This window comes from Cervus canadensis, chromosome 8 (genome assembly GCF_019320065.1).
Source record: "Cervus canadensis isolate Bull #8, Minnesota chromosome 8, ASM1932006v1, whole genome shotgun sequence".
Lineage (NCBI taxonomy): Eukaryota > Metazoa > Chordata > Mammalia > Artiodactyla > Cervidae > Cervus > Cervus canadensis.
This window is the reverse complement of record NC_057393.1, coordinates 32,143,822-32,166,269: the sequence shown is the minus strand read 5'-3', so window position 1 is coordinate 32,166,269 and position 22,448 is coordinate 32,143,822. Positions and strand designations below refer to the sequence as shown.

Below are 22,448 nucleotides of genomic sequence, written 5' to 3'. Positions count from 1 at the left end.
ACAATCCCACTTCTGGTGATATAGCCTAAAGAACTGAAAGCAGGCTCTTAAGGAGATATTTGCACACCCATATTCATAGCGACACTATTCACAATAGCCAAGAGGTAGAAGCAACCCAAATGTCTTTCAATGTCTGAGTGGATAAACAAAACTGTAGTGCATATACATACAATGGCTTATTATTCAATCTTAAAAAGGAAAGAAATTCTTACACATGCTATAATATAAATGAATCTTGAGGACATTATGCTAAGTGAACTAAGCCAGTCACAAAAAGACAAATACTGTATGATTTCACTTACAAGGCACCTAGAGTGGTCAAATTCATAGAAACAAAGTGGAACAGTGGTTACCAGGGACTGAGGGGAGGGGACCCAGATAATCACGATGGTGTGATCACTCACCTAGAGCCAGACATCCTGGAATGTGAAGTCAAGTGGGACTTAGGAAGCATCACTACGAACAAAGCTAGTGGAGGTGATGGAATTCCAGTTGAGCTATTTCAAATCCTGAAAGATGATGCTGTGAAAGTGCTGCACTCAATATGCCAGCAAATATGGAAAACTCAGCAGTGGCCACAGGACTGGGAAAGGTCAGTTTTCATTCTAATCCCTAAGAAAGGCAATGCCAAAGAATGCTCAAACTACTGCACAATTGCACTCATCTCACACACTAGTAAAATGGTGCTTAAAATTCTCCAAGCCAGGCTTCAGCAATACATGAACTGTGAACTTCCAGATGGTCAAGCTGGTTTTAGAAAAGGCAGAGGAACCAGTGATCAAATTGCCAACATCTGCTGGATCATCAAAAAAGCAAGAGAGTTCCATAAAAACATCTATTTCTTATTTATTGACTATGCCAAAGCCTTTGACTGTGTGGATCACAATAAACTGTGGAAAATTCTGAAACAGGTGGGAATACCAGACCACCTGACCTGCCTCTTGAGAAACCTATATGCAGGTCAGGAAGCAACAGTTAGAACTGGACATGGAACAACAGACTGGTTCCAAATAGGAAAAGGAGTACGTCAAGGCTGTATATTGTCACCCTGCTTATTTAACTTATATGCAGAGTACATCATGAGAAACGCTGGGCTGGATGAAGCATAAGCCGGAATCAAGAGTGCCAGGATAAATATCAATAACCTCAGATACACAGATGACACCACCCTTATGGCAGAAAGTGAAGAGGAACTAAAGAACCTCTTGATGAAAGTGAAAGAGGAGAGTGAAAATTTGGCTTAAAGCTCAACATTCAGAAAACTAAGATCATGGCATCTGGTTCCATCACTTCATGGCAAATAGATGGGGAAACAGTGGAAACAGTGGCTGACTATTTTTCTGGGCTCCAAAATCACTGCAGATGGTGACTGCAGCCATGAAATTAAAAGACACTTACTCCTTGGAAGGAAAGTTATGACCAACCTAGGCAGCATATTAAAAAGCAGAGACATTACTTTGCCAACAAAGGTCTGTCTAGTCAAGGCTATGGTTTTTCCAGTGGTCATGTATGGATGTGAGAGTTGGACTATAAAGAAAGCTGAGCACTGAAGAATTGATGCTTTTGAACTGTGGTGTTGGAGAAGACTCTTGAGAGTCCCTTGGACTGCAAGGAGATCCAACCAGTCCATCCTAAAGGAGATCAGTCCTGGGTGTTCACTGGAAGGACTGATGCTGAAGCTGAAACTCCAATCCTTTGGCCATCTGATGCGAAGAGCTGACTCATTTGAAAAGACCCTGATGCTGGGAAAGATTGAAGGCAGGAGGAGAAAGGGACAACAGAGGATGAGATGGTTGGACGGCATCACCAACTCAATGGACATGAGTTTGAGTCAACTCTGGGAGTTGGTGATGGACAGGGAGGCCTGGCGTGCTGCGGTTCATGGGGTCGCAAAGAGTCGGACATGACTGAGGGACTGAACTGAACTGAAGTGAAATAAGCCAGTCACAACGGCAAATTCTGCATGATTCCACTTCAGTTCATTTCAGTCCCTCAGTCATGTCCGACTCTTTGCGACCCCATGAACCGCAGCACGCCAGGCCTCCCTGTCCATCACCAACTCCCAGAGTTGACTCAAACTCATGTCCATTGAGTTGGTGATGCCGTCCAACCATCTCATCCTCTGTTGTCCCTTTCTCCTCCTGCCTTCAATCTTTCCCAGCATCAGGGTCTTTTCAAATGAGTCAGCTCTTCGCATCAGGTGGCCAAAGGATTGGAGTTTCAGCTTCAGCATCAGTCCTTCCAATGAATATTCAGGACTAATTTTCTTTAGGATGTACTGGTTGGATCTCCTTGTTGTCCAAGTAACTCTCGGGAGTCTTCTCCAACAGCACAGTTCAAAAACATCAGTTCTTCAGCGCTCAGCTTTCTTTATAGTCCAACTCTCACATTCATACATGACTACTGGAAAAACCAAAGCTTTGACTAGATGGATCTTTGTTGGCAAAGTAATATCTTCACTTACATGAGGCAAATTAGAATAGGCAAATTCATAGAGACAGAAGGTAGACTAGAGGTTACCAGGACTAGGGGGAGAGGGAGAAAAGGGAAGCCACTATTTAATAGGTACAGAGTTTCTATTGGGAATGGTGAGAACTTTTGGGTATAGATAGTGGTGATAGTTACCCGACATTGTGAATGTGGTTAGTGTCAGTAAATTGTACACTTGCAAATGGCTAAAATGGTAAGTACTATATGTGTGCGCGTGTGTGCTCAATCTTGTCCAATTCTCTGCAGCCCTGTGGACTGTAGCCTGCCAGGTTCCTCTGCCCATGGGATTTCCCAGGCAAGAATGCTGGAGTGGATTGCCATTTCCTTCTCCAGGGGATCTTCCCAACTCAGGGATTGAACCCAAGTCTCTTACGTTTGGTGCGTTAACAGGCAGATTCTTTACTGCTGGCGCCACCTGGGAAGTACCAAAATGGTAAGTATTAAGTTGTATATATTTTACTGCAAAAAACCAAAAGTGTTATAAAGGGGAAAAAAGAGGGCATTAAGAGGCAACAGTCAGTTTTGCCTGGAGAGGGAAGAACTATGACAGGGAGGTAGCATTTCAGACAAACTAAGGGAAAAATGTGGGCCCATCTGTCCCTCGTGCTCAGGTGTAGACAGTAGAGGAGGAGAGGAGAATCTCTATGGTTCTCTGGCCATCACTCCTTCCAGACTCCTCATTCTAAAAGACGTAACCCATCTACAACCTCCTCCCAGGCTGACATCCACAAAACACTCTGCAATTGCGGGGCCCCTGCTAGTGGGGCAACTGCACCCCCTCCACCCACCTATGTCTCCCACACCCTTCAATACCTGACTTTAAACCTACTTCCCCATAAGACTCCTGAGTGATCTCTCTCTTCTTTGTTTCTCTATTTTCTAAAATTTTCTATTACGAAAGGCAGTACAGCATGGTGGGTAACAACTAGCTATGTGACCAATTTACTTAGCCCAACCATGCCTCAATTCTCAACTGTAAAATGGGGATAATCATTGCTTAGGACTACAACAATTAAAAAGAGAAAATGCACAAAAATTATTTGGCACATAAGTGCTTAACCAATGGTATTCAACTCTCTTTTTAAAAAATATTGGAACGATGGCTCAAGCATTTTTAAATGCCTTAACTGGAAAAAAAATAAATCTTATCTCTTATCTTTCTTAGCTTTTCTCTATTTTCCAAATGATCATGATCACAGCAGAATTATTTATATAATGTTTGAGATGGTTTTTTAAAAATCCCCACACCCCTAGAAGTTATTCACAATAGCCCCCTCCTGTGTGCACTCCCCTCTGTTCCGAATCTTCTCGATGCTTATGAATTGTTTATTCCTTACCGATTTTATCAAGCTGTAGGAGAGAACTGGCCGCTTTTCATTCCTTTGAGCCCCTCTAAAAGGTCCCCAGCAGGATGTAATCCCTAAGGATGACCTATCCACTGCTCTTGCCTCCAGCTCTGCCCCAGGCCCTGCGTTCCCTCACTATCCATATTTGTGAAGGCTCACAAAAGTATGGCTGTGAGGCAATTGGGGGTAGGGGGTGGGTGAGGCGATGAGGGGAGTTGGAGTCGAAGGCTGAGGCTGTGCTGAGGACATCCTTCCATGCTGGGCCATGACAGCCACTCTGGCGTGCTGGTCGCCAATCTTTTGCTGGCCGCCAATCTTTTGCTGGCCGCCCTCTTCGATACAGGCTCCGGGGCCAGCCCAGTGGGACATGTACATTTTCACTTGAGCCTTGACAGCAGGCAGAGATTTAATGATTGGAAAGCACTTTGAGAGCCCAGAGTGCTCCATAATTGCCAACTCATAATCCCCAAATCGCTCTCTGCATGGCAGCAAGAGGTGAAGCGTCTGCCCTTGGGAGGGTCTTTGTTCATGGGGCTCTCATTCCAGAACCAAGCCATGCAGAGGCAGACAGGGGCTCTGCCCAAAAAGGGGTCTCCACCTAAGACTCATCAAGCATGCTGGGGAACAAGGCTTCTCAAAGTGTGGGCCAGACCAGACTTACTAATAATGCAGATCCTTGGGCCCTTCCACACACATTAACTTGGGGTCTTTGATGACAGTGCTGATTCCCACACTAATTTGCTGATGGTTTAGAGATAAGAATGTGGATCTGGGATCAGGGGGACCTGTTTTCAAATCTCAGCTCTCTCTTTTACAATTATGATTTTCTCAGGGTATATGCCCAGTAGTGGGTTGCTGGATCTTATGGTAGTTTTATTCCTAGTTTTTAAAGTAATCTCCATACTGTTCTCCATCGGGGCTGCATCAATTTACATTCCCACCAACAGTGTAAGAGGTTTCCCTTTTCTCCACACCCTCCTCAGCATTTATTGTTTGTAGATTTTTTGATGATGGTATGAGGTGATATCTCATGGTACGTCAATGTTCATTGTAGCACTGTTTACAATAGCAAGGACATGGAAGCAACCTGGATGTCCACACACAGATGAATGAATGAAGCTGTGGTGCATACAACGGAATACTACTCAGCCATAAAAAGGAACACATTTGAGTCAGTGCTAGTGAGGTGGAGGAACCTAGAGCCTGTTATACAGAATGAAGTCAATCAGAAAGAGGAAAGCAAAAATCATATATTAACATATATATATATATGGAATCTAGAAAAATGATACTGATGAACCTATTTGCAGGGCAGGAATGGAGACTCAGACCTAGAGAACAAACTTTGGATACAGCGGGGAAAGGAGAAGAGGGAGATGAATTGAGAGAGGAGCACTGAAACATAAACATTACCATATGTAAAACAGATAGCTATTGGGAAGCTGCCGTATAACACAGGGAGTTCAACTGAGGTGCTCTGTGACAGCCAGGTGGCGGCGGGTGGGAGTTGAAGGAAGGTTCAAGACGGAGCGGACATATGTACACTCATGGCTGATTCACACTGTTGGAGGGAAGAAGCCAACACAATATTGTACAACAATTATCCTCCAATTAAAAATTAAGAAAAAAAATCTCAGCTCTGATCCTTACTGTGCGCTCAGCAAGTTACTCACAGATCTAGGTTTTCCCTAAAAATAAAACTTTCAAGAGTTTTGCAATCAGATCAGTTCAGCAACACCCTACATGTCCCCTACAAGTGGACTAAAGGGACTGAAAGTAATTCCCAGAGAACCTTATTTGACCCCAAACTTCCCCAAACATTTTCGATGATCCAACAGATGTTGGCAATTTGATCTCTGGTTCCTCTGCCTTTTCTAAATCCAGCTTGAACACCTGGAAGTTCACGGTTCACGTACTGTTGAAGCCTGGCTTGGAGAATTTTGAGCATTACTTTGCTAGCGTGTGAGACGAGTGCAATTGTGTGGTAGTTTGAGCATTCTTTGGCATTGCCTTTCTTTGGGATTTAAATGAAAACTGACCTTTTCCAGTCCTTTGGCCACTGCTGAGTTTTCCAAATTTGCTGGCATATTGAGTGCAGCACTTTCAACAAAGGTCCGTCTAGTCAAAGCTATGGTTTTTCCAGTAGTCATGTATGAATGTGAGAGTTGGACTTATAAAGAAAGCTTAGCACCGAAGAATTGATGCTTTTGAACTGTGGTGTAGGAAAAGACTCTTGAGAGTCCCTTGGACTGCGAGGAGATGCAACCAGTCCATCCTAAAGGAAATGAGTCCTGAATATTCATTGGAAGGACTGATGCTGAAGCTGAAACTCCAATACTTTGGCCACCTGATGCAAAGAACTGACTCATTTGAAAAGACCCTGATGCTAGGAATGATCGAAGGCAGGAGGAAAAGGAGACAACAGAGGATGAGAAGGTTGGATGGCATCACCAACTCAATGGACATGAGTTTGAGTCAACTCTGGGAGTTGGTAATGGACAGGAAGGCCTGGCATAAGGTCGCAAAGAGTCGGACATGACTGAGTGACTGAACTGAACTGAACTTCCCCAAACCTTCCAACCTGTGCCAGAAACGCCTCACTGACTTACACCTCACAGACAAAGCTCATGAAATTCCTTTCTGGGAAAGGGAAAGTCTAGGGGTGAAGGATGGTGTGTTAAGGCAGCTCTGACAGGAGGAAGCCCTGTTCCTCACGCCTGGGCTCCAAGGCCGGTTCAGTCCCGCAGATCTGCTGCCTGGAGTGGACGTGTCGCAAAAGCGAGGTCACCTTCCTGCTTCGGGTAATTTCCCTCAGAGGCAAGACAGATCCATTTTTAACAGTTCTTCATTTCAGCAGAGAATGCCCCCTGCCTCTGATGGGGGCTGGCGACTAGGACAGGAAGGGAGGCTTTGTTCTTCTGACCAGTGCTGACAGTTTAATTAAACCCAGCTCGAGACGGGGTCAGCGGGGTCAGGCATTCTTCAACAGAGCTCCGGCAGGACATCACAGAGGCGCCTCACCAGCCACCACGGCCCTGGTAATGAGTTATCCTGGCCCTCACGGCGGGGATATAAATAAGGGGGAATAAATACCCCAGGCTGCCCTTAATCACCCACCCTCACCCCCTCCAGGCCCAGCAGAGACACAAAAGGTCGATCTTGTCAAGGCTAAAAAGAAACCCAGAGGAGCTGGCTTTCCAGAAGCGGCCTCTGAATGAGGATGGGGATGAAACCTGCAAGAGGGAGGATGGCAAGGCAGCAGGAGCAACTCCTCTCCAAATCCCAAATCTGGGAGTTCACAGGCAGTTGACACACACGGTGCTCCCCAGCCAAAGTGGGTGAAGACTCGGTTTGTTGTTCAGTTGCTCAGTCCTTTCCGACTCTTTGCAACCCCATGGACTACAGCCCACCGGGCTCCTCTGTCTGTGAGATTTCCCAGGCAAGAATACTGGGTGGGTTGCCATCTCCTTCTCCAGGGGATCTTCCTGACCCAGGGATCGAACCTGAGTCTCCTGTATTGGCAGGCAGATCCTTTACCACTGAGACACCAGGGAAGCCTCATAAGAGAAGGAGGAAGGTTCAAATCTCTCTCTCTAACCCTAACCTTAACCCCTGTGTGCATCTGTGAAACAATATCTCCACATACTCGCATAGTGGCTGTCAGGTGAGGAAGCTGATCTTAAATCTAGGTAACCTGCCCCAGGGTATAACCACTTCTGGCAGGAGACACGGGTCCAGCCAGTTAAGCATCTGCTCCCTCCACCCCACACTGACACGGCACACTGCTGTCAGGTCAGAGGATGCAGACCGCTTTCAAAGAGCCTAGTGAGAAATCCTCAGCTCTGGGAGACACAGCGCCTCCCTGCTCCCAGCTGTCTCACACAGCCGGCAAGTGTTCTCAGCACTGACAGTGCCTGGCCCATAGGAAGTCCTCTGTAAATGTTGGGTGAGTGGGTCGGTGGGTGGATGGGCCAGCAGATGGAAGGTGAGAGGGAAGTTGGATGTGGTGAGGGGAGGAGAAGGGGGGGGTGGGTAAGGCATGGGGGGAATAGATGGGTGTGTGGTAGGTCTATGGTTATGTTGGTAAATGGGTAAGTGCAGAGTGAATGGGTGGGCTTGATGGGTAAATGAGTGAAAGACTGGATGGGCAGGCAGATGGATATGTGAGTGGGAGGGTCTTAGATGTGAGGACCAGTGGAAGGAGATACAGGATGGAGAGATGGTTGAATTGATGATGGGTTGGTAGATGGGTAAATGGGAGCACAGAGGAGAAGAAGGCTGGAAGGGTTGTGGTGGATGATTAGATGAGAGGTGGGTGGGGGATCAGTAGGTAGATGGGTGGGTAAGTAGGTGGGTGAGTAGGTAGGTGAGAGTAGCAGGCGGTAGAGAGGGTGTAGGTGGATAATGAGAAAAGATGAGCTTCAGCATCAGACAGAGCAGGGTTCAAATTCGACTCAACCCCTTGAATAAGTCATAAACCCTCTGAGCTTGCACTGCTTCATCTGTAAAAGGGAAATTCACTGATTTTCTGAGCACTTACAATGTGCTACAAGCTTACACCTGATATGAGAGGAAGTTTACACCTTTCTTTAATCCCCACAACAGCCTGTGAGGCAGACATTATCTTTATCTGGTAGTAGAACCTCAGACACAACAGGGTTCAGGGAAGTGTCCCCTATATTATTTATATAGTGTTGACTTTAATTCAGAGAACAGAGGTTTTCCACTGCATATAAAGATGGGAAAATCTCCTACCATAAAAATATTGTACTCTGGGACCTCCCTGGGCATCCAGTGGCTAGGACTCTGTGCTCATGATGCAGGGAGCCAGATTCCATCCCTGGTCAGGGAACTGCCTCTACTAAAGGATCCCATACATTGCAGCTAGGACCCAGTGCAGCCAAATAAATAAACACTTTTTTAAATATATACTCTTTTTATTGAACACCTGGGAAATATAAATAAGAAAAAGTCACCCAGAGATAACCCCTGTTGGCATTTTGTGGTCATTTTCCTATGCACCCTTTAGAGTGATTTGTTTAGTGATCTTAGTCAAAACAAGTTTGCATCCTGGCTTTGATATCACAAACATTTATCTGCATCACTCTACATCTTTCATAAAGGCCATTTCTGACGAGGATATAAATATTCCACCAAGTAGATATACCAAAGTTTACTTAATCATTTCCCCAAGGTTGGACATTTTGGTTATTATATTCTTTTCAATATTCTATATTTCAATGTTCTATATTATGCTGCAGTGAACATGTTTGTAATCATATTTTATTGACCTTAGGGTCAATCCCCAAACGTTAGATTTCTACATCAACGTTTAAGCCCATTTTCAGACTTTTCATGGTCCCTTCAAGGCCTGATGTCTATTTCCAACTCGATTACCAAACTGCTCTTGGTCCAAACCAATCTCTCTTGTCCTGAACATGGAAAGAAATGGGCTGACTAACCCACCAACTGGAGAAACGTTAGTGAGAAATAACCAGCCACAGGATTTTAACTGCTGGAAGCTTCACAGACAAAATCAGTAGAAACGTGGGCCACACACCACCTGACAGGCTTTGTGACTGCATACCTGGTCTCTCATTTTCATGCTGATATAGCATAATGACCCCTAGTGAAAAAAAAAAAATCCATGACTGGTTCCAGTTGAACAGGATTAGTAACAGATCCCTCAAAGGAGAAGAAATGTCACCAGATGAGAGACCAGAAACACCAAGCCCTGCCTCCCCCCTTACCCTCCTCCTAAGGGGGGCCCAGAGTGTGACTGGTCCAGACAGTCCCACTGCCCCAACTCGTCCCCTTGGCCCTTGCGTGAATGCCTGACCGAAGACGCGCCAATCGGATTCCTTCCCTAGAAATCCGGGCTGGGACCACAGACACAAGGGGATCTGAGCTCCAAGGTCACAGGAAGCAGGAGAGCAGGGAACATGGTGGTCAACCAAAGTCACAGTGGAACTGAGATGTTGCTGGTAAACCCGGGACACTTGTTTGCCGGGAGAAGTGGGACAATAAAGTAGACGGTCAGAAAGAACTAGAAATACCCCTCACATCTCTGGTCCCCACTGTGCCTCACTTCCTGTCAAGAGGAGCCCAGGAGTCTGCTGCTGATGCCCTTACAATACCCCAGCCCACCCCACCCCCACCTCACCAGACTGCAGGTCCTGTTTCTGGAAGCAGGAATGCCCAAGTGCTCCTCAGCCAGACCACCTGGAGACTAAACAGAGATGTTTGGAATGCCAGATGCTCAGGTCAGTGGACTGGGGATGAGAAGGATGGAAAAGAATATTAGCAAGTAAGTCTTTAGGCACTTGCTCTTGTATCCTTCCCTATAACCATCACCAGGGGAAAAAATACAGGGTCCAGACACCAGGCACAAACATCCAGATCAATAACGTTTTGTTTAATCATTTCCCCTCCGCATGTACCCTTTTTGAGATGACCTGAGCTGGTGAGGCATCAGGAAGTACTGTCCCTGGTCATGAGTTCAAGCTCTAGGCTGATCTACATGGGGAGCACTGCACAGCAGTCCTCCCCAAAGCCCCATCGGCCTGCACACCTGTACTTATAGGTGGGCTTAAGAAATATCAAGAGAAAAAAAAAGAAATATCAAGAGGAAAAAAATTACAGTCGACAGACTGGGAGAAAATATTTGCAAATGATGCTACTGAAAGAGATTAATTTCCAAGGTATATAAACAGTCCATCCAGCTTAATATTAAAAAAAATCCAATCAAAAAATGAGCAGAAGCCCTCAATAGACTTTTTTCCAAAGAAGATATCCAGATGGCCAACAGGCACATGAAAAGATGTTCAATACTGCTAATTATCAGAGAAATGCAAATCAAAACTACAATGAGGTATCACTTCACACAGTTAGAATGGCCATCATTAAAGAGTCTATAAATAAGAAATGCTGGAGAGAATGTGGAGAAAAAGGAACCCTCCTCCTATCCTGTTGGTGGGAATATAAATTGGTATAGTCACTATGGAGAAGAGTATGGAGGTTCCTTGAAAAAATACTAAAAATAGTGTTACCATATGATACAGCAATCCCTGAGCATACATCCAGAGCAAACTCTAATTTAAAAAGATACATGTACCCCATTGTTCATAGCAGCAGTATATTCAATTGCCAAAACATGGAAGCAGCCTAAAATGCCCATCAGTAGATGAATGGATAAAGATGTGTATATATAGTTAGCTAGTGTTTGTCCCTCAGTCCAACTCTTTGCGACCCCATGGACTGTAGCCTGCCAGGCTTCTCTGTCCATGGGATTTTCTAGGCAAGAACACTGGAGTGGGTTGCCATTTCCTTCTCCAGAGAATCTTCCCGACCCAGGGGTAGAACTCAGGTCTCCTGCATTGCAGGCAGAATCTTTACCATCTGAGCCACCAGGATTTACAACAGAATACTACTCACTCATTAAAAAAAGAAATGAAATAATGCTTTTTGCAGCAACATGGATGGACCTAGAGATTATCATATTAGGTGAAATAAGTCAGAAAGAGAAAGGCAAACATGCTATGATATGATTTATATGTGAAATCCAAAAAAATTATATAAATGAACTTATTTACAAAACAGACTCACAGACATGGAAAACAAACTTATGGTTAATTACTAAAGAGGATAGCACGGGGTGGGAGGAGATATAAATTAGGAGTTTGGAATTAACATACACAGTACTATACAAAAATAAACAACAAGGACTTTCTATATTAAATATCTTATGATAAACCATAATGAAAAAGAAATATATATATATATATATATATATATATATATATATGGGTATAACTGAATCACTTGGCTATACAGTAGAACATTGTAAATTGACTATACTTCAATTTTGCAATGGTTAAAAAAAAGAGGAGAGCTAGAGAAAACAGTTTCCCTTCATCCAGGCCAGCTATGCTCCTGGATAAGGACTGGCTTAGTTAGGGACTAGACAGTTAGATAGGTCGACATACACAGCATCCACACACACAGTAGAATATTATTCAGCCATGAGAAAGAAGGAAATCCTGCCATTTGTGACAGCATGTGTGGACCCCAAGGGATTATGCTAAGTGAAATAAGTCAAAGACAAATGCTGCATGGTCTCACTTATGTGTGTGTATGTAAGTTGCTCAGTCGTGTCTGACTCTTTGTGACCCCACAGACTGTAGCTCACCAGGCTTCTATGTTCATGGGATTTCCCAGGCAAGAATATTGGAGTGGGTTGCCACTTCCTTCTCCAGGGGATCTTCCCGACCTAGGAATTGAACTTGGGTCTCCTAGGCAAATTCTCTGTTGTCTGAGCCACCAGGGAAGCCTGGTATCACTTACGTGAGAAATCTAAAAAAAATGTCAAATTCATAGAAGCAGAGTAGAAAAACAGTTGCCAGAGGCTGTGGGATGAACAAATAAAGAGAGGTTGGTAACAGAGTACAATCTAATGTATGACATGATCACTATTGTTGATAACACAGTCCTGACATAATTGGAATTTACTGAAAAAGTAAAACTTGAATGCCCTCAATAAAAAGATAAATATGTGAGATAACAGATATGTTGAAGAACTGGATGGAAGCAGGGGACCCTTTCATCATGTTTGTGTGTATCAAATTATCACAGTACACACTTCAAGTAATTTCAATTTTGTTTGTCAATTATACCTTAGCAAAGCTGAAATTTAAAAATAAACTTAAAAGTTTTTAAAAATAAAATAAGTGACAGAGGATCAAAGCAGTGTCCAGAACTTAACAGCAACAAGGGACCTGCTCCATACCCTGGATGGTGAAGGGCATCCATGTGACCGAAGAAAGTCAAAGCAGGTGAATAATGCTGGGAGAGTAGGGGCCAATGTGCAAAGGGCTAAGAGGGCTTGAGAGAAGGGAAAAGAAAAGCACAGAAGGGGACCAGGAGAAAAGATGTTCAGGATGAATTTTTGCAATGTTACAGTTGTGATAACTCCCGTAAGGGGCAGCTCAGAGAAAGGACAGAACAAGACTAAACAAGAGCTGCTAGGGCTCAGTCAGGACAAGGCCAGCTGCCCACCAGGACCAGTAGCAGCATGGACCTTGTGTGCAAGAGCTGGCCCCCAGGATAAGGGGCTGCCCAGGCTGCTGGGAAGGATCTTGTGTCTTCAGCCATCAAGGAAAGAAAAGTCAAGCCACCCTGGATGGGCCTGGCACCAAAGGGCCTGCCTACCAGTTATAGGGGGGCTGACAGAGAAGGCCCAGCTCGAGCCCAAGGGTGGCAAAGGCCAGCAGAAGAGATCCTCACTGAGAGATCGTCTCCATCTCTGTGGAGAGACCTCCAGGTCAGAAGAAGGAAACAGGAAGTGACCAGAGAGACCAACTGGACAGAACTGAAAGTTAGAGCTCCACCCTAAAACAAAACCTGGAAAGCAGGATCCATGAGAAATTCTGTGGCTGCCTTCAGACCACTGGGCTTACCAAGAAGTGGCAATAAGGACAGAGGCGGAAAGAACCAGCCGTATTTAATCAGAGGAAAGAGATCAAGCGCCAGGCTCCACAGGCACACCTCTCAGCAGCCCCACGGTGCCAACCCCCACCCAGCCCCCACCCTTTGGTCTTACCCATTGCATCTCCAGACTTACCTGCACCGCCACCTATATGGGGTCCTATAAGCTTCTTTGGGGAAGAACCGGCAGCCCAGTATCTCACACAGTGCTCTGCTGGGCACGCAGGAGGTCCAAACCAATGGTTTTTCAGGTTTGTTAATGATAACTAAACCTCCCAACTCAAAATTTAAAAACCTGAAAACCCCCCAAAATTGAACAAAAGTACTGTACTTGATTGTTCTAGGTACTTACAGAAAGTAAAGCTAGAAAAATCAAAACTTATTAAAAATCTATTTAGGGCTCAAAGTTAAGAAAATGTTTCTAATATGCAGATGTGTCCAACAATGGAATTGGCTGCCCAAGGAGGTGATGAACTCCCCACTGGAAGTAGCCAAGCAAAGATTAAAAGACTATACATACACTAAGAGGCTGAAGAAGAGATTCCTTAGGTAATCTCTAAGGTCCTGTTCAACCCAAGATCCCAGAAAATGAAATGTACAGGAGAACAATTACAGGCATATCTGGTAAATCATGAAGCCACAGAATTGGCCACTACATTTTAAACTTGAAAGAAGCACATTTACAACAAATAAAAGCATAACTTCATGCCATGGTTAACAAGCTAGCAGACCTCATTACTCTGAGTTGAAAATAGATCCAAGAAGGGCTTATTTGAATGAATAACATTCCACCCAAGGAAGGTTATCAAAGGCAGCAAGAGATGCATGAGAACGGGCGTCCCTATAAAGTCTGGCATCACGACTGGAAAGCGTGCCCACCCCAAGAACATCACCACACCACACTGTCAGAGGCAGCACACAGAACTGGACAGACTACTGATTCTATCAAGTGCTTGCCATGGAGAAATGTCCCGAAAAGCACTGCAGAAAGATGGCCTTGGATCACCTGGACGATGCCTGCCAGGTCAGGAGTGTGGGGGTCACGGTCATGGGAAGGTCCAGGCTCCATTGACCACACACTGCTCCCCCACCCCCAACAGGGCATGGGATAAGACCACAGATTTCATCTGTGGAGCATCCATAGAGCATCACTCACAGCCTCGACAGAGCCTGGTTATTCTGGAACAGCAGCTCTGGTAACGTGTGCAGCAGGTTCCGGTTGAGTCGTCTGAAAAAGAGAAGAGAGGAGAGGTTGGAAATGGCCAAACTGTCCAGGAAACCCAAAAGACTTTTCAAAAAGCACAGGATTCAGAGTCAGAGGTCCCAGCATTCAAATCCTAACATGTCACTGTGTAACCCCAGGGAGGCACCTTCTCTGAGCCTCAGTTTCTTCATCTGTAAAGTGAGAAATCCACCATCCAACTTTGGGGAGGATAAGAATAGAACATCTGAAAGCCCCTCAATGGAGGACCTGACATGTCTTGGCCAGTCAGTAAAAAGAGCATCTTTCCTTCCATTAGTCCCTCCATGCCCATCATTATCTTCACTTTAGATTTTCAAGTCCCTGTATAATGTATCAGGCACTGATTCAAATGTTATCTGTTTGTGAACTGGATACCTGACTACTCTTGAAATGTGAGATATACCCTAATGGGATAGGATTGACCACGGGGTTCTGATTCTTTATTGCTTTCATCCACATTTGGCTCAAGGGTGATTCAACAGTTTTATTGCTTTAGGTCTTTTTTTCAAATTGAAAATATCATTATAGATTTTTTAAATTATTTATGAAAATACATGCTTAATATTTTTTTAAAAGCCCCAAATAGTAGAAGAGAAAGCATTAAGCCACCTGAATTTTTCTCACTCAACAATTTGTGGATGTCTTTCCATGCCAGACAGGCTTCCCTGGTGGCTCAGACTGTAAAGAATCTGCCTGCAAAACAGGAGACCCGGGTTCCATTCCTTGTTCAGGAAGATCCCTTGGAGAATGAAATGGCTACCCACTCAAGTATTCCTAGAGAATTCTATGGACAGAGGAGCCTGGCTGGCTGTAGTCCATGGAGTCTCAAAGAGTTAGACACAACTGAGTGACTAACACTTTCGCTTTCTTTTCCATGCCAGACAATAGAGAATGACAAATCTATTTTTAATTATGTTACTTTTAGTATGTCCATCATTTCTAATTCTTCTATAGCTGGAAGATTATTTAGTACTATAGACATAGGCAGGAGTAAGAAGTCTGGCTCTGGAATGTGGCCTTAAAAGACAATGCAGGAAAAAACTCAAACTTGTCTGAGGAAGGCAGTGAAGTTTAACCTGACTCATCTTGACACCCTCGGTAACCAATTCTCTGACACTGGAGTGCAGGATTCCTGCCCAACAGCAGGGGCTATGGGAGGTGGGGGGAGTGACACCTATAAAGTATGAAGCTTTGGCACTCACACTGTGTCCATGGACCACCTACAGGAGGATCACCTAGGAAGCTGGTGAGAGAGGCACGTCCCAGGCTACCCCAGACCTGTTGATTGGGGCTCTGCATCTAACCAGATCCCCAAGTGACCTGAGTGCACATCAGGGTTGAGAAGCACTGGTGTCAAATGCAGCCCCCGTCTTCTAGTCTATGTGTGTGGGTGCTCAGTCACATCTGACTCTTTTCAATTCCACCGACTGTAGCCCACCAGGCTCCTCTGTCCATGGGATTTTCCAGGCAAGAATACTGGAATGGGTTGCCATTCCCTCTTCCAGGGGATCTTCCTGACCCAGGGATCAAACCCGAGTCTCCTGCATCTCCTGCATTGGCAGGTAGATTCTTTAGCACTGAGCCACCAGGGAACCCCTAGTCTACCATATATTTTGAATTTCCCACAACCATCTCCTTTAATAGCTCGAGAGGATGATAAACCAACTGGGCATAAGCTTTCTTCTCCTGGAGGGAGGAGGAAATATAATTTGATGAGCTCCGTCTCATTGGTCTATGGTTACCTTCTAGGAGGTCAACTTTTCATCTGATGTGTGAGAAAGGTACCATTTTCCAACACAGGACAGTTAGAGTTACTATCTTAGACCAGCTGGAAGAAGTTTACTCTAAAGGGCAGGCTCCTAGGGAAACACATCATTGCCTTGGGGGGAATAAAAGACCACCAATGTAATCCTTAAAGCAACAGGCGTAGATATCAGATCGCTCCAATTTCCTTAACCTCATCCAATAAATTAATCCTATATTTACACTGCATGGTAATCACTGGGTTTTGTTTTGTTTTGTTTTCCCCCAAGACTTTCTCACTTTCCTGGCTTCGGTTTCTGAAAAACACTTAAAAGGAAAAGACTTTCAACTGCTAAAGTGGAAAATCAAAGGACAACAAAGGAGGGACCTAGCATGTGGAGTGACCTACAGAAAGCTGAGAAAAATGACAGCGGTAGTAAGGCCCTGACCGGCCTCATTTTGTGCCAGGCACTGGGATAAATGCATTGTAGGCACTACCTCAGCATCGGAGGGAGGCAGAAGGAAAAGGTGACTTTCTCTCTTTTGAGTACAAAGCGCGCACGTAACCTCCCATCTCCTCCCTGAAATGACCCCGGAGAAGGTTTGACCATCACCATCTCACCACGTGGCTGGGCTCTCAGGTTCTGAGAATATGTTTGTAGGCCTGGCTGAGCTCTCTTTGATAGCTGAGGGAAGTGGGATGTCCAGAAGTGAATGACTCCCCCAAGTCACCACCGAATGGGAGAAGTGGGTTCTGAAGCCCACCTTTCCGTGGCTCCCACCCCACGTTACACATGCTCCTCCCCCTCAGCCCACTCAGAGTGACCGAGTGCTCTTCCCCCTTCAACATCAATCAACCAAACCCTGTGACCCACTCATTCTCACGGCCGGCAGCACGACACGCGTCTCTGCTTCTGCTGCGCTCAAATCTGTAACTACTTACAAGAACCAATCATGTCTGTTCCCAAACCTGCTTATGCCAGAGGTACTTATAATTATATAAATGAATGATGATTACATAGATGAATGAAATACTAGTGTGAAAAGAGAGTCATCTCTAGAAAAGCTGGTTGGCTGCCTTGGAAAGAATCACTATAACGAAAGATGCTAATTAAAGAGCTGTTGGGTAAAAGACTGGGAGGGTGGCAGGGGGAGGTCATAAAAGAAATTCACAATCTTCCAGCCAGATTGCTTCCGAGGGCCCTCTAAAAATCTCTCTCTGCCTTAAAGAAACTAAAAAGTAAGACATTGGCAAAAATTGAAAAAAAAAAAAAAACACGGAACCAGGTCAGTAAATGCACATTTATAAGTTTTCACATCAAATGGATAGTTTCTATGACTCCCTACTTTATCCAACTTTTATGATTAACTGATCCACCACTGGTCTCCAACAAGTCAGAGGATAGGGTGTGGGCCATCTACAGCCGGCACTGGACTCCCCAGGGACAGAGCTGTCACACACCGCAGGAACAGCCTGCCATGCAGCTGCTGGTGACTCACCCAGGAAGAAAGAATCAGAAAAGGAGAGAAGGGACAAAAGTCTCCAGCTACACGTCATGACTTAAAAAAGAGGATCCTGCCCACCCTTGGGTGTCAGCAGCAGGTGTGGCGTGGGCCACCAGTCCTGACTAGATTCCCGCCCACCTCTTCTCCTCCCGCAGGGCATGGCAGCCCCGGAGCCAGAGCTGAAATGAGTAAGGACCAAATCACCCCACACAGAGAGGTCACGAGCATGTCTTTTGCTCTGAGCCTTGGAAAGAAAAAAAACATGGGACGAAATATCTGTTGTAGCTCTGGGCTCCTTATGGCTCAGTTTTAGACCTGGATAAGAAAAAGTTCAGCTTGGTTTTTCTCCAGGCTACAGGAAAGCAATGAGACAATCATCTTCTTTCCATTTACTTAATACCTCATTTTCTTTGAAGTAAAAGAGGAAAGTGAGGTGTTAGATTACAGCCATTAAGAGCTCAGGCTTTGGCGGCAAAATGATCTGGATTCTAATCCCCTCTTCTACATTTAATCACTTAATAATCATTTAATAAGGCAAGTGCCTTAACTTTTGTGCACCTCCGTTCTCATCTGAATGACACCACTGACCACAGTGTTGTTTTAAGGATTAAATGAGATATTGGAGGACAAAGTATTTATCTTGGTGCCTGGCATAGAGTAAGGCAATTGATAAAAGCTATAATTATCATCATAAACTCATTGGGGGAAAAAAATCCACAAAAAAGGAAAGCACAAAGAATAAAATTAAAGTGAGCTGTTATCCCACCACTCAGAGTAATGAGAGTTAACAATCTCAATTATTTTCTTCCTCTTGTACTCTGCACACATACAAGTTGATTTCATTCAAACAAAAGTCACTTCCTCCCTTTCCCACTTAACATTATACTAAGTGTGGACACATTCCTATGGCCTTAATAGTTCTTAAAAAAGGTGGTTTTATACCTTACATCTCCACCAGAATTTCTGTTTCCAACTTTTATTATATTTAAATACTGTGCAGTGAATACCCTGATATACATATTTTTAGTCATGTTTCTGATTATTTCCTTAAAATAAAATGGACTTTCTGATTCAAAAGGCATGAACTCTTGACACTTGCAGCCAAACCAAAGCAGAACAATGAGGCCAGTGGCCAACCCCACCTCACCCATACCACATTCCTTTTTTTTCCCTCATTATTGCCAATCTGAAATGCAAAAATTATCAAGAACTGTTTTCAAACTCAAAAGCCCCCAAAGGAACAAAGGATGCAAATCAGAAAATACCACCTTCAATTCTGTGCTGTGGCCCCAAGCACCCCAGACACTGCTTCTGGGGCGTCCCTGCAGTTGGTCCCCTGGGCACACCAGTGCTTCCTTTAAAGCCACACAAATCAGTGACTGGTTATATCTGGGGTATAAGATTATAGGAAGGAATTTCGCTTCCTCTGAACTGTGTAGATTTTTTGCCATGATGTATTTTCGGGGAACAACAGCACAGATCGCTGTGTTTAGAATTTGGGGTGAGGACCTCTCCAGCTGTCTTTGCCATCATCTCATGATGACGCTGCGACCCCGTCCATGCCACCCCTGGCCCCCATCTGCAGGCAGGAGGCAGGCTGGGTGTGCAGCACTGGCTCCTCCCACCAGGCTCAACCTGCTTCAGTCCCCTCTGCCAGCCCCCACCGCCCTCCTGAGCCAGCACCCACGGATACTCACAGCCGCTCCAGCTCCTTCATGTCATCAAAAGCCCCTCGTTCCACCACTCCAATCTGGTTCTCCATCAGCTGCCTGGGGAAGCAAAGAGACAAGGACAGCTCCAGGATGGTGGACAAGGACTCCTAGAAATAGCTGGCAGGAGGGAGTGAAATAGGAGCAGTGCCCGAGACCACACATTCCCGAGCCCTGGCCTGAGTCAACACTTCTTCCCAGCTTCATAAATTTCCAACACGGGCTCCTCCGCACACCCAGCCCTGACAGCAATTTGTGCTTCCCGCCCTACCCAGTACTGACCCTCTGAAGCTGTTAGCAGGGCAGAAGGCCATGGGGCACCAGAGCACGGGGCTATTGCTCCAAAGGCAAGCTCGGGGAAGCTGGTGCCCAGGCAGCAGGGGCTGGCCCAGAGGACACCCGTCCGCGGGGCAGAGCAGGGGGAACTGACCAGTCGCGGGGGGAAGGGAGCTTGTGCCAGCTGAGCACAGCCCACACATGCAGCAAACACACTCTGCAGTTGGCAGACGACACCCACTCGGCCAGCGCCCCCACTCCGCCTGGCCACATCTGCTGCCAACTGAACCACCTGGCTCGGGGGACTCTTCCCCTCCTCAACGCCAACGCGGCCTGAAACCCAGGGCATCTGGCTGACAAGGCAGCATTTTTCACCAGCAGATCACTTGCTGCACGGTAATTTCTGAGCTCATCAAGTATGTCTTTCTCCCATGTTTTCCCCTCCCTCCCCTCAAGCAGGTGGCTTATGGGGTCCCACAAGGGCCTCGGATGAGGTCTGGGGCAGGGCAGGGGGGCGGAAACTGCTACTGGACACTCCTCTTCCTCTGCTTTGTTTCCAAACAACTGGGCTGGTGAGGAGGTTATGCTGGAGGCTAGGGGTGGGGTGGGGTGTGGGATAACACCAAGATGGAAAGGGGGCTTCACCAGACTCAGAAGAGGTTCCTGGAGCCTGGGAAGGGGTCAGAGTCAGGGGTCCTGGAGAATCAGAAACCCCCTCCCCAGTGATGGACAGCTATGATCCCAGAGAGGATCAACCACAGGCTCACCAGCTCCTCCAAAGATCTTCCAAGCCACAAAGTCAATCGTTCTGAGAGAACCAGGCCCCAGGACCCCTGCATTACCCCGGGAGTAGGGAATGAAGGACCCTATGCCCATAATGAATTTCCTGTCAGCCAGATGGGATGCTGAAACTGGCTCAAAGTTGAAACTGAGTTGAAGCAGAGAAAATAAAGAACTGCAGTTCTTCCCTGACACCTGTGTTTGCAGGTTGAGACATTCAGAGGAGGAGAGGTGAAGGGATTCACCCCTTCCCCTCACTCCTCACCCCTGCCCAGCCCGACAAGGCAGGTGCCATGGATAACTCCTTTGCTGGCTGGTGGCCAAGCCCAACAAAGCCATACCTGCCACCTCCAATGTCTGCCACTGCCAGGCACCTGAAGGGGTCACCTCTGTCCTCAACTGCCCCCAGTAACTTCCTCTTCAAATCAAGGGGTCTGTGGCCTCGCTGGGAAGTCTTTCTGCGGCACAAGTTCAAAAGAGCTGTGGAGACTGTTACAGACTGCATCGGGCCATTCTCCTCCCCAGAATTCATACACAGAAGTTCTTGGGATTCTATTTAGAGGTAAGGCCTTCAGGTACAGAATTAAGGCTAAATGAGGTCTTAGGGGTGGGGCCCTAGTCTGACAGGACTGGTGCCTTCATAAGAAGAAGAGACACAGAGATGTCTCTGTGCACACACACAGGAAAGGCCACTTGAGGACACAGCAAGAAGGTGGCCAGGAGCAGAGGCCTCCCCAAACCAACCCTGATGGCATCCTGGCCTTAGACTTTTAGCCCCCAGAACTGTGAGAAAATTAATTTCTGTTGTTTAACCACCCAGTCGGTGGCCTTCTGCTATGGCAGCTTGAGCAGACCTGGTCTTCCCTCACCCCAGAAGCCAGCCAATGGACAAGGCAGACCCATCTTCCCAGGTCCTGCCAGGCAGTGACCACTGGTACCCACTCCACACCGTTTTCTCAGTCATGTGTGAGGCAGTGGCCACTCCAGGTCAGAACTTAGCAGCACCTCAACCCACTGCTCACGTGACCCCAAGACTGACTATGCAGGGAAGGGGCCCTGCTGGCCTACAGCCCTACGACCCACAGCTCTGCCATGAGACCACTGCTGAGCCGGGAGAGCAGGAGAAAGGTTACAAGGGGCAGCATCTCATACTCACAGCACCCGCAGCTGCTTGAGTCCTGCGAAGTCGTTCTTGTGGATCCGAGTGATGTTGTTGCCATTGAGTTCCCTGGTGGGGGAGAGGAGAGAAGGAGATGGTGAGCTGCCCATGGTGGGCCTCAGGCCAGTGCTCAGCTCCAGGTTGCCTCTCCACGTGGCTCAAGTCAGTCTCTCACCAATGAGACTGGGTGCTTTCCAGCCAAGCTCCAGGACCCCAAGTCTATGTTGTCCTAGCAAGCTGGGGGACTTCCCTGGTGGTCTAGTGGTTTGGAGTCTGCATTTCCACTGCTGGGGGCATGGGCTCGAACCCTGGCCAGGGAACTAAGGTCCCTCATGCTGAGTAGTGCAGCCAAAAAAACAAAACAAACAAAAAAAACTAAGACCTCTTTGCAGCAGATGTTCAACCAACAGGAACACTCAGGGCCCAGGCTCACTACTGGGAGTGCTCCAGAACCCCAAAACATGGCTTTTGCCTTGAAATAGCTCAGTCTCATTGAAAAGACAAGACATTCTCACAGGAAAGAGCTTGGAAATTATCTAGTTAGAGAGGCTCTTCAGGCAGAATCGCCATTGAGCCTCAGTTTCCTCATCTGTAAACTGGGGGTAGTAACTGTTTGCCTCACAGGATTAAAATAAGGCATGAACAAGTAACGAGCATGGCCCACACATGGAAAGGACCCCTTTGGGGATATCACTACCATCACCTGGCTCCCA

General features: G+C 46.2%; 1 protein-coding gene across 2 annotated transcripts in view; it reads right to left on the bottom strand.

The window, feature by feature from the left end:
* The window catches only part of SLIT1 (slit guidance ligand 1), a 165,608-nt gene that overhangs the window by 124,441 nt on the left and 18,719 nt on the right, over positions 1 to 22,448 (bottom strand). For both annotated transcript variants that reach the window (XM_043475850.1, XM_043475852.1), the window contains exons 2-4: positions 21,733 to 21,804; positions 19,509 to 19,580; positions 14,476 to 14,547 (exon numbers count right to left, since the gene is read on the bottom strand). In XM_043475850.1, the coding sequence (XP_043331785.1) occupies positions 14,476 to 14,547; positions 19,509 to 19,580; positions 21,733 to 21,804 (216 nt within the window). The remainder of the gene's footprint in view (positions 1 to 14,475; positions 14,548 to 19,508; positions 19,581 to 21,732; positions 21,805 to 22,448) is intronic.